Below are 16,420 nucleotides of genomic sequence, written 5' to 3' on the forward strand. Positions count from 1 at the left end.
AGACATGCTTTACCTACTAATTTGCGGGATGCAGAGTTCAACAGAGTTCAAGTGAAAGTCAAGCAAATCATAGAGAATCATCATCTCTGATCAGTGGCCAAATGTTTATGGGCGAAAAAGAATTAACTACATCTCCACCCCTCAACCATTATTCTACAAGAGCACAGACAGAAGGGACAACAGACACACCGGTCTCTACATTGCAGATGAGCTGAAGGCAGTCATCAATGACCTTGGACTACAGAAGGTATTTGCACTGGTGACAGACAATGCTGCAAACATGACGGCTTCTTGGTCTAAAGTGGAGGAGTCCTACCCTCACATCACACCCATTGGCTGTGCTGTTCATGCATTGAATCTGCTCCTAAAGGACACCATGGCAATGAAAACAATGGATACACTCTACAAGAGAGCCAATGAAAAGGTTAGGTATGTGAAGTGTCATCAAGTTATAGCAGCAATCTACCTCACCAAGCAAAGTGAGAAGAATAAGAGCGCCACATTGAAGCTTCCCAGCAACACCCGTTGGGGTAGTGTTGTCATCATGTTTGACAGTCTACTGGAAGAGGAGTCTCTACAAGAAATGGCCATATCACAGTCTGCCAATATGAACAGCCCCATCAAGAGGATCCTCCTGGATGATGTACATTTGAGGACGGAAGTTTACATACACCTTAGCCAAATACATTTAAACTCAGTTTTTCACAATTCCTGACATTTAATCCAAGTAAAAATTCCCTGTCTTAGGTCAGTTAGGATCACCACTTTATTTTAAGAATGTGAAATGTCAGAATAATAGTAGAGTGAATGATTTATTTCAGCTTTTATTTCTTTCATCACATTCCCAGTGGGTCAGAAGTTTACATCCACTCAATTAGTATTTGGTAGCATTGCCTTGAAATTGTTTAACTTGGGTCAAACGTTTTGGGTAGCCTTCCACAAGCTTCCCACAATAAGTTGGGTGAATTTTGGCCCATTCCTCTTGACAGAGCTGGTGCAACTGAGTCAGGTTTGTAGGCATCCTTGCTCGGACACACCTTCAGTTCTGCCCACACATTTTCTATAGGATTGAGGTCAGGCTTTGTGATGGCCACTCCAATACCTTGACTTTGTCGTCCTTAAGCAATTTTGACAACTTTGGAAGTATGCCTGGGGTCCATTGTCCATTTGGAAGACCCATTTGTGACCAAGCTTCAACTTCCTGACTGATGTCTTGAGATGTTTCTTCAATATATTTACATAATTTTCCTCCCTCATGATGCCATCTATTTTGTGAAGTGCCCCAGTCCCTCCTGCAGCAAAGCACCCACACAACATGATGCTGCCACCCACGTGCTTCACGGTTGGGATGGTGTTCTTCGGCTTGCAAGCCTCCCCCTTTTTCCTCCAAACATAACGATGGTCATTATGGCCAAACAGTTCTATTTTTGTTTCATCAGACCAGAGGACATTTCTCCAAATAGTACAATCTTTGTCCCCATGTGCAGTTGCAAACCGTAATCTGGCTTTTTCTATGGCGGTTTTGGAGCAGTGGCTTCTTCCTTGCTGAGCGGCCTTTCAGGTTATGTCGATATAAGACTAATTTTACTGTGGATATTGATACTTTTGTACCTGTTTCCTCCAGCATTTTCACAAAGTCATTTGCTGTTGTTCTGGGATTGATTTGCGGTTTTCACACCAAAGTACGTTCATCTCTAGGAGACAGAACGCGTCTCCTTCCTGACCGGTATGATGGCTGCGTGGTCCCATGGTGTTTATACTTGCATATTATTGTTTGTACAGATGAACGTGGTACCTTCAGGCATTTAGAAAGTACAATTTTTTTTCTGAGGTCTTGGCTGATTTCTTATGACTTTCCCATGATGTCAAGCAAAGAGGCACTGAGTTTGAAGGTAGGCCTTGAAATACATCCACAGGTACACCAATTAATTCAAATTATTGCAATTAGCCTATCAGAAGCTTCTAAAGCCATGACATCATTTCCTGGAATTTTCCAAGCTGTTTAAAGGCACAGTTAACTTAGTGTATGTAAACTTCTGACCTACTGGAATTGTGATACAGTGAATTATAAGTGAAATAATCTGTCTCTTGCCAAAACTATAGTTTGTTAACAAGAAATTTGTGGAGTGGTTGAAAAACTAGTTTTAATGACTCCAACCTTAGTGTATGTAAACTTCCAACTGTATTTTGGGAGAGAGTGGTAAGCAGCCTGAAACTCCTTTAACCTATAGCAGTAGCCATTGCACAGATTGAGGGAGACAATGCCATCCTGTCTGATGTTCAGACTCTGCTTGCAGAAGTAAGAGAAGAAATCCGTACTGTCCTGCCCACTTCACTGTTGCTCCAAGCAGAGGAAACTGCAGTTCTGAAATACAACAAAAAAGTGTGAAGACTTCTGCCTGAAGCAAATACACGCCGCAGCGTGTTGGACCCCAAGTATGCTGGCAAGAGCATCCTGTCTGGTGCACAGATCAACAAGGCCTATGGTGTCATCACTACCGTGTCTCGCCACCTTGGCCTGGACGAGGGCAAGATTCTTGGCAGTCTGGCGAAGTACACTTCGAAGCAAGGGCTTTGGGATGGAGATGCAATATGGCAGTCGTGCCTACATATCTCATCAGCCACCTGGTGGAAGGGACTTTGTGAATCTGAGGCTCTTTCCCCGGTTGCCTCAATCATCCTCAAAATCCTACCAACATCAGCCGCTTCAGAGCGCAACTGGTCCTTGTTTGGGAACACACACACCAAAGCACGCAACAGGCTGGCCAATACAATGGTCGAAAAATTGGTGGCCATTTAAGGCTTTTTGAGCCTGACAACGAGCCATCCTCAACAAGGTTGGAAAGTGACAGTAAAGATGAGGCCTCAGTCTGATGTTCAAGAGGTAGACATTGAGGAGGTCCAGGGAGAAGACAGCCAAAGCTTTAGTTTCTAGACTATCATTTTACAGATGTATGTTGAAAATGTTTTTGGGAGATGCGATGGATCATTGGGGATAATTCAATATTCCCTTTCTTTTGTTGTTCAGTGAAATCATCCCATGTGAAGAGTCAACTCATTTAATTAAAGTTCAATTCCTAACAATTGTTTTTTATGTCTATTGGAAGGATTTAATAATTTGCAATTATGTATTCTTATGATAAGGTAAAATGTTTATGTTTCTGTCTCCATATGATTTGGTAAATATATTCAATGCAAAAATCATTAACATTTAAATGGTATTAATATTAATTTTCATATATTTCCGTTAATTCCCATGGAAAGTTCCACCTCTGAATATTCCACAAAACGTGCAACCCTAGCCGTGACCGAATCAAAATATGGATTTCTACCCTGGCCCGGCCTCCAAACGGTGCAGAAAAGGGTTGAGGGGAAGAGAGAGCGGGAGAGGGTGAGAGATAGCAAGTGCATAAGAAAGGGAGTGGGAGAGAGAACACCAGAGGGAGTCGTGACAAACCAATAAGTTAGGGATCCATTAAGACGGTCTGGGGAGAGTAATACCATTTCCCACTGAGCTGCCCTCCATTAACATGGGCCACTGCCACCATACTAGTAACTGCCTGCCCATCTAGTTGTCAGTATGCCTCCAGTCACTGTCAGCATGCTGTGTGCAGTTACAGTAGCTACTGTGGTCCAGAGAGGTGAGTTGGCCTTCTACTGTAGAAGTATGGGCCAAAAAAGTTAAGTTAGAGCTTGAAATTAGAATGATCCCCTTGTCACTGAAGTCAAATGATGACAACAGCGTTTGAGTGGGGCCCTAGCGGAACAGCCAGAAACAGAGTGGTAGCTACATGAGGGGGGATATTTAGAACGCCAGCCAGCAAGCCAGGCAAGAATGATTCATGTGCTGGAGCATGTTGCTAATTGATTTCTGGGCCCGGGTCTCAGATTGTCAGTGGCAGCTCGCTGCACAGAAATGAAAATGGAATTTTAAAGCATGTTTTCACCTTTACACATCAGCCGTCATCACAAAACCCCTTCTTGGCAATGCTCGGCAAGCATGACAAATGAACGGGACAAGATGTTAAACACAACAGGTAAGCCTAATAGACGTGCGGGGGAGTACCTGAGGCATAACTTAATTTTCTAGACAATGGCAACTTAAAAGCATTTCCTAGGTCTAAAGAACAGATATAGGTTTTGATGTACTGTAACCTATACCACTAAAGTGAAACACTAGTAGGGTATTTAGCGTTGCGGTAATCTTGAGTTAAAAGGTAATTGTATAGCATAGAGTCCCCCCCAAAACAATGACATAGACTACTCTGCTCAATTGACTCCATTCCATTCTATACAAGTTTTCTACACATTGTGCAATGTTTACCCTCATCAATATTCACCACAACACACCTGCCTTCCAAAGGCCAGTCGTTACTGCCTCCAATCAAGTCATAAGATAATCCCTTCATAAAAGCTAAATAAGGTAGCAACGAGCATGGGGAGAAAATAGAATCCAGCAGTTAGATAAGCTGAGCAAACTTTCTGAAGTTATTTTAGGACTTTTAGTGGAGAGAAACGAAGCTCACACTTGAAAATATTAACTGAACTCCCCAGCCCAATCTCCCGACGTCTGCCTGCGGGCTCCCAAGCTGTGTGCCAGACTCAGCTATGTCAGTTATTTTCATTTGGGTTCCAACCTGCGATATATCTCGGCTTATAAATATAACCTGGAGTGAGTGGGAGGGACGGGTGCAGCAGGACAGGCTTTGACTTCTCCTCTGGGCAAATCTAGAACACTCGTATCCAAATAGAGTTTGTGCCCCAGTACTATACTAGCGCAAATGTTACAGCTTATACTGCAGTACCACTGAGCCTTTTGAAACAACACTTTTGTGTTTAGACACATTGGAAACTGTTTAGAAATCACTTACATTTTGACTACGTTATTCATAATGGCTAAAATGGGCAAATCGATATCAATTATCGATCCTTCATGTTTTTTGGCATATACAGTGAACTCTGAAATGATTGACTACTTTGACAAAGATGGGGAAATATGACTATCAAATCAATTAAAATACTGAGCTATATTGTATGCTCCAAAAAATTGGGAAAATATATTGTTTTATACTAATACAATTTCTCAGATAAAAATATAAAAAATGATTGACAAACCTCTTTCCAATACCTCACCTAGCAAGGATAACAGCACTGAGCCTTTTTCTAAAATGTTATACGAGTTGGAGAACAACATTGGGAGGGATCTTAGACCATTCCTCCATACAGAATTCTTCCATATCCTTGATATCCACCACAATATTTTACAGTAGGTATGGGGTTATTTTATTTTCTGCTCATGCATTATCATTTTAATGCCAAACCCACCACCGGTGTGTGGACAAAGAGCTCTATTTTCATGTCATCTGACCAAAGCACCAGTTCCAATCCAAGTGGAAATGCTGTTTAGCCAACTCCAGGCGTTTACATTTGTTGGATGACATGAAAATAGAGCGTTACGCATCAAAATGAGAATCCATGAACAGAAAATTACTCCATAAAATATGGTGCTGGATCTTTGATGTTATGGGGCTATTTTGTTCCACTACTCCTGAGGCCCTAGTTAAGGTCTACAGCATCATAAACTTTACCCAGTGCCAGGATATTTTAGCCAAAAATCTGGTTGGCTCTGCTTGGAGTCTGAGTGGATCCTCCAGCAAGACAATGACCCCAAGCACACATCAAAATCACAATAGCCATCTCAGTCTCCAGACCTCAAACCCATTGAAAACATGTGATGTGAATTTAAGAGGGCAGTCCATAAGCACAGACAAAAATACAGTGCCTTCAGAAAGTATTCAGAGCCCTTGACTTTTTCCACATTTTGTTACTTTACAGCATTATTCTAAAATTATTTAAATATTTTTTTTACTCAGCAATCTATACACAATACCACAAAATGACAAAGCAAAAACAGGTTTTGAAATTTTAGCAAATGTATTAAAAAAACAAAAATACCTTATTTACATAAGTATTCAGCCCCTTTGCTATGAGACTCGAAATTGAGCTCAGGTGCATTGATCATCCTTGAGATGTTTCTACAACTTCCACCGGTGGTAAATTCAATTGATTGGACATGACTTGGAAAGGCACACACCTGTCTATATAAGGTCCCACAGTTGACAGTGCATGTCAGAGCAAAAACCAAGCCATGAGGTGAAGAAATTGTCCGTAGATCAGGGTACCAAAAAATGTCTGCAGCATTCAAGGTCCCCAAGAACACAGTGGCCTCCATCATTCTTTAATGGAAGATGCTTGGAAACACCAAGACTTTTCCTAGAGCTGGCCACCCGGCCAAACTGAGCAATCGGGGGAAGGGCCTTGGTCAGGGAGATGACCAAGAACCTAATGGTCACTCTGACAGAGCTCTAGAGTTCCTCTGTGGAGATGGGAGAACCTTCCAGAAGGATAACCATCTCTGCAGCGCTCCACCAATCAGGCCTTTATACTAGTGGCCAGACAGAAGCCACTCCTCAGTAAAAGGCACGAGTGCCCGCTTGGAGTTTGCCAAAAAGGCACCTAAAGACCATGACCATGAGAAACAATATTCTGTGGTCTGATGAAACCGAGATTGAACTCGTTGGCCTAAATGCCAAGCGTCACGTCTGGAAGAAACCTGGCACCATTCCTACGGTGTCACAATCTGAAATTAGGCAAACTATTACAATTTTAGCAAGCAGGAAATTAGGGAGCAATATCTGCACATTGCACCTTTTAACAATATCTATTTTTCTGAGCAATTGTATTAGTATAAAATCATTTCCTACTTTAAAAAAAACAACCATACAATATAGCTTAGTATTTTTGTTATTTATTTTATACAGTCATTTTTGCTCATTTTCTATCAAGGGTGTCAATCATTTCGGACCCCACTGTATAAGCCCAATACAAGGCCCATAAAGGCCACCTAGAGGCTGATAACTATTAAGTCCCCCTGTCTGACGGGTTATTGAATTTAATGTGCAGAGCCCATTTTGAAGCTTATTGAACGCTTGGCCTTGCTATCGCTTTCATCTGGTTTCCATTGATATCGTACAGCTACAACAGCTGCTTCAAGTCATTCCAGAGCCCCATCTGGCCCATGCTTCTCCCCTCAATCACTGAGGTAATAACCTCCGGGCTGGCAGGCGGGCATGTGTGAGAATGTGTGCGTCTATGAGTTTGTATGCGTCTTTGAATGTGTATCTGTGAATGTGTGTGTATTTGTGTCTGTGTATCTGTGCGTATGTGTGCACGTGTCACAGCTGTGACATTTATTTTTCATACCTGCTGGGTGCAGAGTGGGGAGATTAAGTTAAAGCCTTTAACTGGATCCATTGACAGTGATACATCGAAACATCCAACCAGGTTGAGGTACCTTAAGGGACCTTGCAGCAGTTACAATTCAGGAATACATTAAGTCATGGATGTTATTATTATGCAGTTCGTACTTCATTTTCAATACTTGTATTTATTTATTTGTGCAGTCTGTTGGAAGCATGTATCTCCTGTACGTATCTGCAGATAACCATTAATATAAAATGCTCTCTCTGCACCCTGAAGCTGCTGTATGGGCTAGTGGAGCAACTGTTTTACGATGTGACTGCACTACAGCAGGGCTCTACACTGCCATTTTTTATAAGGAGCACACAAAGAAATGGAAGAGCCAAATGGAAGAAAAAAAATATTCAAGGTATTAATGATGGTAACTCGATAAGTTACCATCATCTGTGGTTACCAGGTTGTTAGCTTGCGAATAGTTTTAGAACGACCCGCAACATGGTTCATGAATGTAAAATGCGGTATTGCAAATCTGCGATAGAAAAACATTTGCTTGGTTTGGGCTAGAAACAAGACGTTTTCTCTGTAGTAATCGTGCAAATAAAATTATTTGATTTATGAATGTAAAATGCACTCCCGCCAATCTGCGATAGAAAAACATTTGTTGGTTTGGGCTAGAAATAAGTTTTCTCTGTAGTAATGATGCAAGCATAATGGTCACTAATCAGCTTATTCTCTATGGCACAGCAAAGTCATAATTACAACTATTATTATCTGAGTGATTTGTTTCTGGTGGCAGTGTAGTGCCCTGTACTGTCTTACCCTGTGTTTTTGCGGCCTGCTTTTTCTGCTCAACGTTATGTGTTTTTGCGACCTGCTTTTTCTGCTCAACGTTATGTGTTTTTGCGGCCTGCTTTTTCTGCTCAACGTTATGTGTTTTTGACTAATCTTTACAGCTGTGCTGCAGTTTTAACCTGTGAGTTTAACTTGACGCATGTACTACAGTCTTACCCTGTGTTTCTCTTTGACTTTACGTCTGTACTCCAGCTTGTCAAACTCCAGGTCCTCTCGGCGCAGCCTCTCTCTGGCCTCCTCCACATCGATGCCAGTTGTGCCATCATCCTCCTCCCCTTCTGTGGCTGGCACAGCCGTCCTCTGGAGCGGTGGCCGCTGCTGCACCATCTGGAGAGAGGGGCATTGATCAACACACAGTTAAATTACAACACTGCAACTTTGCCATCTAATTTTTCAGCTGGATGGGAATCAACACATGCACACACACAAACACGTTTACCCACACACAAATGCGAGTACACACACACACACACACACACACACACACACACACACACACACACACACACACACACACACACACACACACACACACACACACACACACACAATTTCGTGTCCTTAATTTAATTTTCAGCTGGCTGAGCATCAATTTACAAAACATCACGTGCCATCTCATTTTCTCTGAGTGAAAAGGCTGTTAGTGAGGTAAACAAACTGGTTTTGACAATAAGTGACCTTCTCATTTAGCTGAGCCTGAAGCCACCAAAACTGGTTATTATTGGATCTGACTCAAAAGAAAAATTTGTCGTCAGGAAGAAAAATGTTTGTACAGACCTGTCCCTCTTCCGTGAAGACTAATTTGGTGTTGACTTGGAAGTTTCTCTTCAGGACTTTCTTGGCCTCTTTGAACTTGGGAATACTTGGCCCATCTCTTTTTCAGTCTTCTTCATGGTGTTGCTGTCACTTTCCTGTGATGAGAGGGGAAATGATCAGAACACTGCATAAATGTACATATCAACCTAACACAATTTCACTGCTAATGTAACACCTCATTACATTGACCATGTTGAAACGGTCTGTCCCTGCTGATCTTGGCTAGAGGTAGCTAGACAATTCTGCTAGTAGGTCAGCAGGTAAAGACTGGAGACTCAGGAATGCTGACAAAGACAAGTTCACAGAGAACGAACAGTACTGTCCACTCATTGATTGCTTCAGCAAATTAACTGTGCAACAAAATGAAATTCCCAGCCCCTGACAGAGGGTAGTTTAGCCATCTATTTTGGTAGTAAAGAATAGAATTATCAAATTGTGTCAAAACTATTTACTTACAGGGCAGCTGGCCTGTCCTCTGAGGTAGAAATCAAGACTAAGGTCAGTGGTACACTATAGTTATAATAAGAACTCTGCATTCTGGAACATTGATTCAAGAAATTTATGAATTTTCCATTGCTCCTCTAATTAGGATCAGGGCCTAATCTAACCTGCAGGCTTTACAGTGCTGCAACATCAAACAACATTCCAATGTTTGCCCAGATAACAGATCATCTCTGGTTAAGCAGTTGACAAGGACACTAGACATAACATAAACAAACCCATTTTGTTGTTGTAGTCAAAGCAGAGGGTAAATCAACTTTCCTTGGCACATTCCAGCATATATTCTCTCGTATCCAGAGTGATAGAGAGAGCGCTCTTGCCTAGGGTGTTAATAAAACAAGCCCTTGGAATATGACTTAAGTTTAACGAGCAGTAGACTCTGCTGATTCGGCACTTGGAAGGAGGCATAATATTAGTGACGAGACAAAAAATATATTTTGTTACATATGGGGATATTGTTCTTGACGATTTATCAGATCGACAATATCTCTATATTTTTGCGCTAGTTGGCTAGTTACCTGCACCAAAAGGGCAGTATTATTTTTGTTCTCCATCTTTTTAAATAGGGAGCAAATTTGTTTTCAGCTCATTGTTTTCTCATGACTCTCTTTTCCCCCTGCAACAGACATATGGTGAGCAATATGTTCGGAACATCGAATCGAATAAAATCACATTATCGGCACTTAATAATATTGTATCGTGGGGTACTTGGCAATTCCCAGCCCTAATAAATACTGCATGCCTGATTATGTTTTTCACATCAGAATGACCCACTACACAATTTATGTCGGTGTGCTCGCCCAACCATATATTGACGTATTTGGTCTCAATTGGCGAGGTTGTGCATTTTATGGTTTAATAACTGACGTCATCCCTCCCTTGGGGACATTGATCACCATATTCAATTAGAAATAACCGATGTGAGCTTTTGGTAGAGAGAAAAAAAATGTGATTCAAAAGGATGTGGCATAAATATGAAATAATGGCCATCATGCTGGGAATGTTGTCATACTGAAAGATATTCAATTTCCCCCAAACCAAGAAATAATTGTTAATTCTCTCACCATACATGTATTGAAGGTAATCTCAGAAAACTTCCATTGCATTTCTATACAGTTTGTTCTGACAAACATAGACTCAGCCAACAGAAGGTAGTGCCATCCATTTCGAGAGCCCTATTCAAAGCCACAACAACCAGTCGGAATACATTAAGGAACAAAATGAACTGCTATGCACAACAATGGACACTAGCAGGCTACCGGAGCAATACAAGAATGTGAGGCAGAGGCAAGGACGTGGGGGGGGGGGGGGAATTTGATTAATTCCGCCAGCAAATGAAACAACCTGTGGCAAAAGTCACTTCATAAACCTAGTGAGGTGAGCACATAATTAGTGATACATGACAACAACAGCTCCGCTCTGTCCCAACTCCCTTGTCAAAACGAATCAGTAAATGTTACTCCCCCTCCTGCTGCAGTTTCTATCTCTCCACTATGAATCTAAATTGGGAGTTGGAGTTAGGACTTACCTAGCCCTCCCAGTTTTAATAAGCGCTTTCCCACTGGAGGCGCAGAGTCTCGCCGCTATTCTGAATGAGTCAATTCAATCTCTTTGGATGTGAAGTTATTGCACTGCATTTCTATGGCAAAATTATGGGTCCTGTCGAAAAGAGGAAAAAACAACTTGATTAGAAATCCAATATCAGCAGTTTCCACAAAGGGGCATGGCTTTCTGTATGCATTTGAAAAGATAAGGAGATAGGAGCCACAAAGTCAAATCTTAACCCCCTTCTTTATTTCATCAGCTTAGGAAAAAAAGGACTGTGAGAAATGTTTGATCCCGATTTAAGAGCACGTGCTCTACCTCACCTTCGGAATAAGCAAAAGCCCAGTATTCCAATGGATGTTGCTCTTTTCTTGCGAGTTCAAATGTTCTCAAGGTTTGGTACCTGTCGGGTTGGCTTTTTGAATGGGAGGGACATTGAACAAATTCTTATAGTTAAGATATCATTATAAGCCTTTTAAAAATGTATTTAGCACTTTTAGTTAGGCAAGGACAGCAAACAAACTTCAATATGGATTCAGGTTAAGACCAGAATGTACTCATAATGAAGTGTGATGCTTAGACACATCATAGTAGAGGGTAAGTAAAATCTTGGAGGTGATTTATTGCTTGTTCCATCACTGGACAGTTGTGCGTTGAGGAGCATTCCTCAACACCGGTGCTGACATTCATGCCGGTCCTGATATGAATGGCTGAGGGCCAATTAATGGATTAGAGTGAGAATCAGATGCTCAGTCAATCAATGAAACAATCAATCCTTCAATAAATGGGCCAGACCAAACACCACTGTCAATAGTGGGGAATGGGGGAGTCAACACATCCTCAGAGGATTTAGCATTATGCAATAGGTGAGTCTTTATAGTCAGAGTTTGAGCATTCTTTCTTTTCGCTCTTAGTAATTATAAAGTAAAGGAGAGGAAAAGAGAAATTAACTAACACGACTGAGAAGAAAAGTCCTGAGGCTCAGTGTCAAACTGTTTCATCACATTAGCTAAATGCCAGATTGACAGTAATAGTTCTCTAAAGTACTTGCTTGGGAAACAAAACAGACCATACACCAGGCAGTTAAGGCAGGTAGTTATTAAGTTACATCAAAAACTCTATAACTTCTGAAAAAACACCAATAGACTGAAAACAGAGCAGAGAGAACCCCAGATGGTAGCATAACAATGGACCCTTCTGGAATTAACTCAGTCTTTAAAACATTTGATCACAAACGGTATCAATCGGAAAACAAAAGTTCAAAGGAGGATAGAGACAATTTCCTAAGGCCATTTTACCAATAGTAAGTGAACCAGAGAAAATGAATGTGGATAGAAACATGTCGTGGAAATTGCAAGATTTAGACCGCTGTGCCGCTCGGGAGGCCTGTATGTGTTGTATGATTGATGTTTCTTTTTTTGTCTTGCATTGTGTTTGTTTGTGAATACCAGTTCATTTTGAAAGATTTTTTACTTTAACATTTTGTTTAATAAATAAATAAAATAAAAATACTATATAAGCCTATAGAATACCATCTCTACGATAAGGCTAGGCCTAAACCTTCTCAATTTGGGAGAGACCTACAACGCGATGCCCAAGGGGATTTGGGTTTGGCAGGAGACGGTTTCTTCTCAAAGTAAGGGTGTGAGAGGACGACAAGGATGCAATTAGCATAATGGAATTGCCATGCGGTTCGTTCTCAATGAAAGGTGTCATTTGACAAAAAGGACTGTCAACGGACTTATGTCCTTCCCTGAGATTGTTATTGCAGGCTGAGGGGGCTGCTCTCACAAGATTGCCTCAATCAATCTCATACTCGCAAAGCTACATTTAAAAGGACACAATGAAGGATGTGTTATTATGTTAGGCTATCACCACCTCAAAGACCAAAAATGAATGATGGCATCCACGTGTGAAGAAAATAATTAGTTTATTTTACGTTATCCAATGATGGAGTATACAAAAACCCTGATTGACCCTAACGTTTTTGGTTAAACCATGAAATTAGTAGAATGGTATGAATATGGTATGAATGGTATGAATATGGTATGAATATGCTTGATACCTTGTACCAGAAGATAGCAGTCATTGACATGATTGATATTTTAAAACATCAATACCACCCACAACGTCAATACCACCCATAATTCTTGAAACACTATCTGAAGGAGCTTCTGAGCCCCTCTAGGGCAGGATAAGGCCAGCGACAGTAGAACTTTTGGGGGCTTTCTGTTTCTCCTGGTACAATGACACTTTCAGAGGTAATTGAGCTGAACAGACCCTGCTAGCTGTATTGAAAAGATGGGGTGACAGGGGTGAATTCACCTGGATCTCGATAGAGGAGATGAAAGCATCCCCAGCCATAGCGTCCAGACCGCAATAGTGACAGTGGCACAAATCAGCCTAATTATTGTCACATGCTGGAGGTGAAGTATATGGTCTGAAGAGTCGACAGGTATTTCAGGGAGAAAAAGCTTCTCTAGGAGTCTGTGTAAACTGACAGTTGGCAAGTTTTTTTGGGATACTCATTATAACACATGTGGACAGTTAACTTATTCAGGTCAAGAAATTCCTCCATATTATAAACCATTTCTCCCCTAGGCAAACAAAGACATGTTCTTTTTTAATGATTTCATATACAATGGCCCCAAAAGACCCTTAACTGACCCACGGCCTCTCATAAGGCTCTCATGAGACTGTAGATACCCACATTTATCTAGATTATTTCACTGAATCTATAGTGATGAAGAGCAAAAAATAAAATCTTCTTCCCCCATTTGAAGACAGTGAATCATGTCTGACAAGAAAACCACCACTCTGCAGCCTCCCACACTCTAGCTGAAGGCACACTACAGCAGCTGTGACCCTGCCACCTACAACATATTATTATCCCACTGCAGAGGAGTCAATGAAAGAGATAGCCGGAGATGGCTAATCTCACCCTGACCTCTATTCAAACACTCTTCTTCTCCAAACCGTTTCTATTGTACGGCTGTCATTTTTTTTGCGGGAAAACCAGGATGTTATATTCCTAACTTCACATGGGAGCTAGCCCAAATTGTTTGCCTCAAGGTCCACAGCAACTCTAAATTTAAGCAACATATAGCTTGGAACAACCCATTTTTCTCCAGGAAAAACTGAGCATTTCAATCAGCCCACTCCAATTCCTGAGAAAAGGGCAAAAAGGTAATAAGCTGAGTCACACAAGTGTGCACTTGTGTAGGGGTTTAAGAGCTATAGCTACCTACACCTCACTTAACAGACAGTTTAGTCTCAGCCATTGAATTATGTTATAAGTTCATCACCTAAACCAGAGTGATTACTGTGATGAGGTCACCACTTCAGCATCTACATCCCCTGCTAGGTGGGCACTCAGCGCAAACAGTGATTTACCAGTTCTCTAGCAGAGAGGAACCATCTGGCCAAAATGAAATCTGACATTAACTAGTATCCATCCACTGCCAGGTGTGTGTAGAGTGGAGTCATTAAGCCTTCTGGAACATGTTGTACCTAACTTTGATGGAAGTTTAATAAACAACGGAACTCTACAGAAATGCAGGGCAAAGCCAGGCTGAAGCACACCAAGCGCCAATGACTCAGGGCATCGCATATGAGACAACGACATTGCAAGTTGGCAACTCCGTAGAAAACAGATGGTTGGAGATGGGCAAAAATGTAACCGCTTGTCAAACTGGAGAATACAGACGCATGCAAAAAAAAAGCGCACCTAGCTAGTCACAAGTGAAAGTCCACAATCCCTAGCCAAGTTCACATTTTGCTGCATTAAAATTTTACCTCAAAAGGAAATACATTGTATTTATTTCGTACCAATCTACACAAACTAGTCCACAAGTCTAAGAAAAATGATAAAAAATATATAGATTTAAGGTTTTCTAACTAAGATGTCTTGATTGTGTATGTCTTCACAGCTCAGAGTTAATACTTGGTGGAAGCACCTTTGGCAGCCATTACAACTTTGAAAAATATAACTATAACCCAGGGTTAGGGTTTCCTCTAACTTGTTACCTGGGATTTGCTCCTTTCATATTTATTTTGATCCTGACAAACTCCAACCAGTCCCTGCCGGTGACAAGCAAACCCATAACATGATGCCTCCACAACAATACTCCAAAATACATTAGGTTTCACGTGTAGTATTGGATTTGACCCAAGCCTGGAGTTTTTAATTTAGACCAAAAAGTTAATTTCTTTGCCATGTCGTCTTGCAGTATTATTTAACGGCCTCGTTTGCAAACAGAATGGATCATTTGGAGTGGATTTTTTTAAACATAGGTTTAATTCTTTTCACTTTGTCATACAGGCCAGTAATGTGGAGGGACTGCAATGTTGTAGACCATCTGCATTTTCAAGTATTGTGGTGGCAGCATCATGTTATTGGTATGCTTGTCACCGGCAGGGACTGGGGAGTTTGTCAGGGTCAAAAGAAACATCAAAGGACCAAAGCCCAGATGAGAAGTTAGAGGAAGCCCTACGGCCTCAGTCTTTAATACCTAACCCTGCGGTAGAGTTTTATTTTTCAAAGTTGGGAAAATTACCACCCCCCTATCAAAAAATATATTATATTCTGTGCAAGGGGTGCTTAGACTTTCATCTGGCACATAACAGTGCCTTCAAAAAGTATTCACACCCCTTGACTTTTTCCACATTTTGTTGTTACAGTCTGTATTTAAAATGGATGACATTTAGATTTTTTTTGACTAATCTACACACAATACCCCAAAATGTCAAAGTGTGATTACATTTTTACTTTTTATTTTATTTTATTTTTTACAAATTAATTAAAAATGTAAAGCTAAAAATGTCTTGAGTCAATAAGTATTCAACACCTTTGCTATGGCCAGAATAAAAAAGTTCAGGAGTAAAAATGTGCTTAACAAGTCACATAAGTCGCATGAACTCACTCGTCAATAATGTTGTTGAAAAAATAATAATAAAAATAAATAAATAAATGTTTACCTTTTTCCCCCCCAAGGTCGAGTCATGCGTCTTACAAAACATGACCCACCAAGCCATGCTTCTAAACACCTGCTCGTTTAACCCAGAAGCCAGCCGCACCAATGTGTCGGAGGAAACACCGTTCAACTGACGGCAATAAGCCAAGTAAAGCCCCCCGGCCAAACCCTCCCCTAACCCGGACGACGCTGGGTCAATTGTGTCGCGCCCTATGGGATTCCCGGTCATGGCCGGGAGGGGATCGAACCCCAGGCTGAAGTGATGCCGCAACACTGCGATGCAGTGCCTTAGGACCGCTGTGCCACTCGGGATGCTGTACAATAATAATTAACATGATTTTTGAATGACTTGCTCATCTTTGCACCACACACATAATTATAACATATAATTATGTGTAAGGTCCCTCAGTTGAGCAGTGAATTTCAAACAGATTCAACCACAAAGACCAGAGAGGTTTTCCAATGGCTCGTAA

General features: G+C 41.2%; 1 protein-coding gene and 1 pseudogene across 1 annotated transcript in view; both read right to left on the reverse strand.

Annotated features, from left to right (window-relative positions):
* The window catches only part of LOC129868431 (probable ATP-dependent RNA helicase DDX10), a 69,841-nt gene extending 61,396 nt beyond the window's left edge, over positions 1-8,445 (reverse strand). The window contains exon 1 of the mRNA XM_055942396.1: positions 8,269-8,445. Within this exon, the coding sequence (XP_055798371.1) occupies positions 8,269-8,439 (171 nt within the window). The 5' untranslated portion in view covers positions 8,440-8,445. The remainder of the gene's footprint in view (positions 1-8,268) is intronic.
* A 493-nt stretch (positions 8,446-8,938) lies between these two features.
* LOC129868428 (probable ATP-dependent RNA helicase DDX10) overlaps positions 8,939-16,420 on the reverse strand; it is a 49,210-nt pseudogene continuing 41,728 nt past the window's right edge.

Source organism: Salvelinus fontinalis, chromosome 13 (assembly GCF_029448725.1).
Source record: "Salvelinus fontinalis isolate EN_2023a chromosome 13, ASM2944872v1, whole genome shotgun sequence".
Lineage (NCBI taxonomy): Eukaryota > Metazoa > Chordata > Actinopteri > Salmoniformes > Salmonidae > Salvelinus > Salvelinus fontinalis.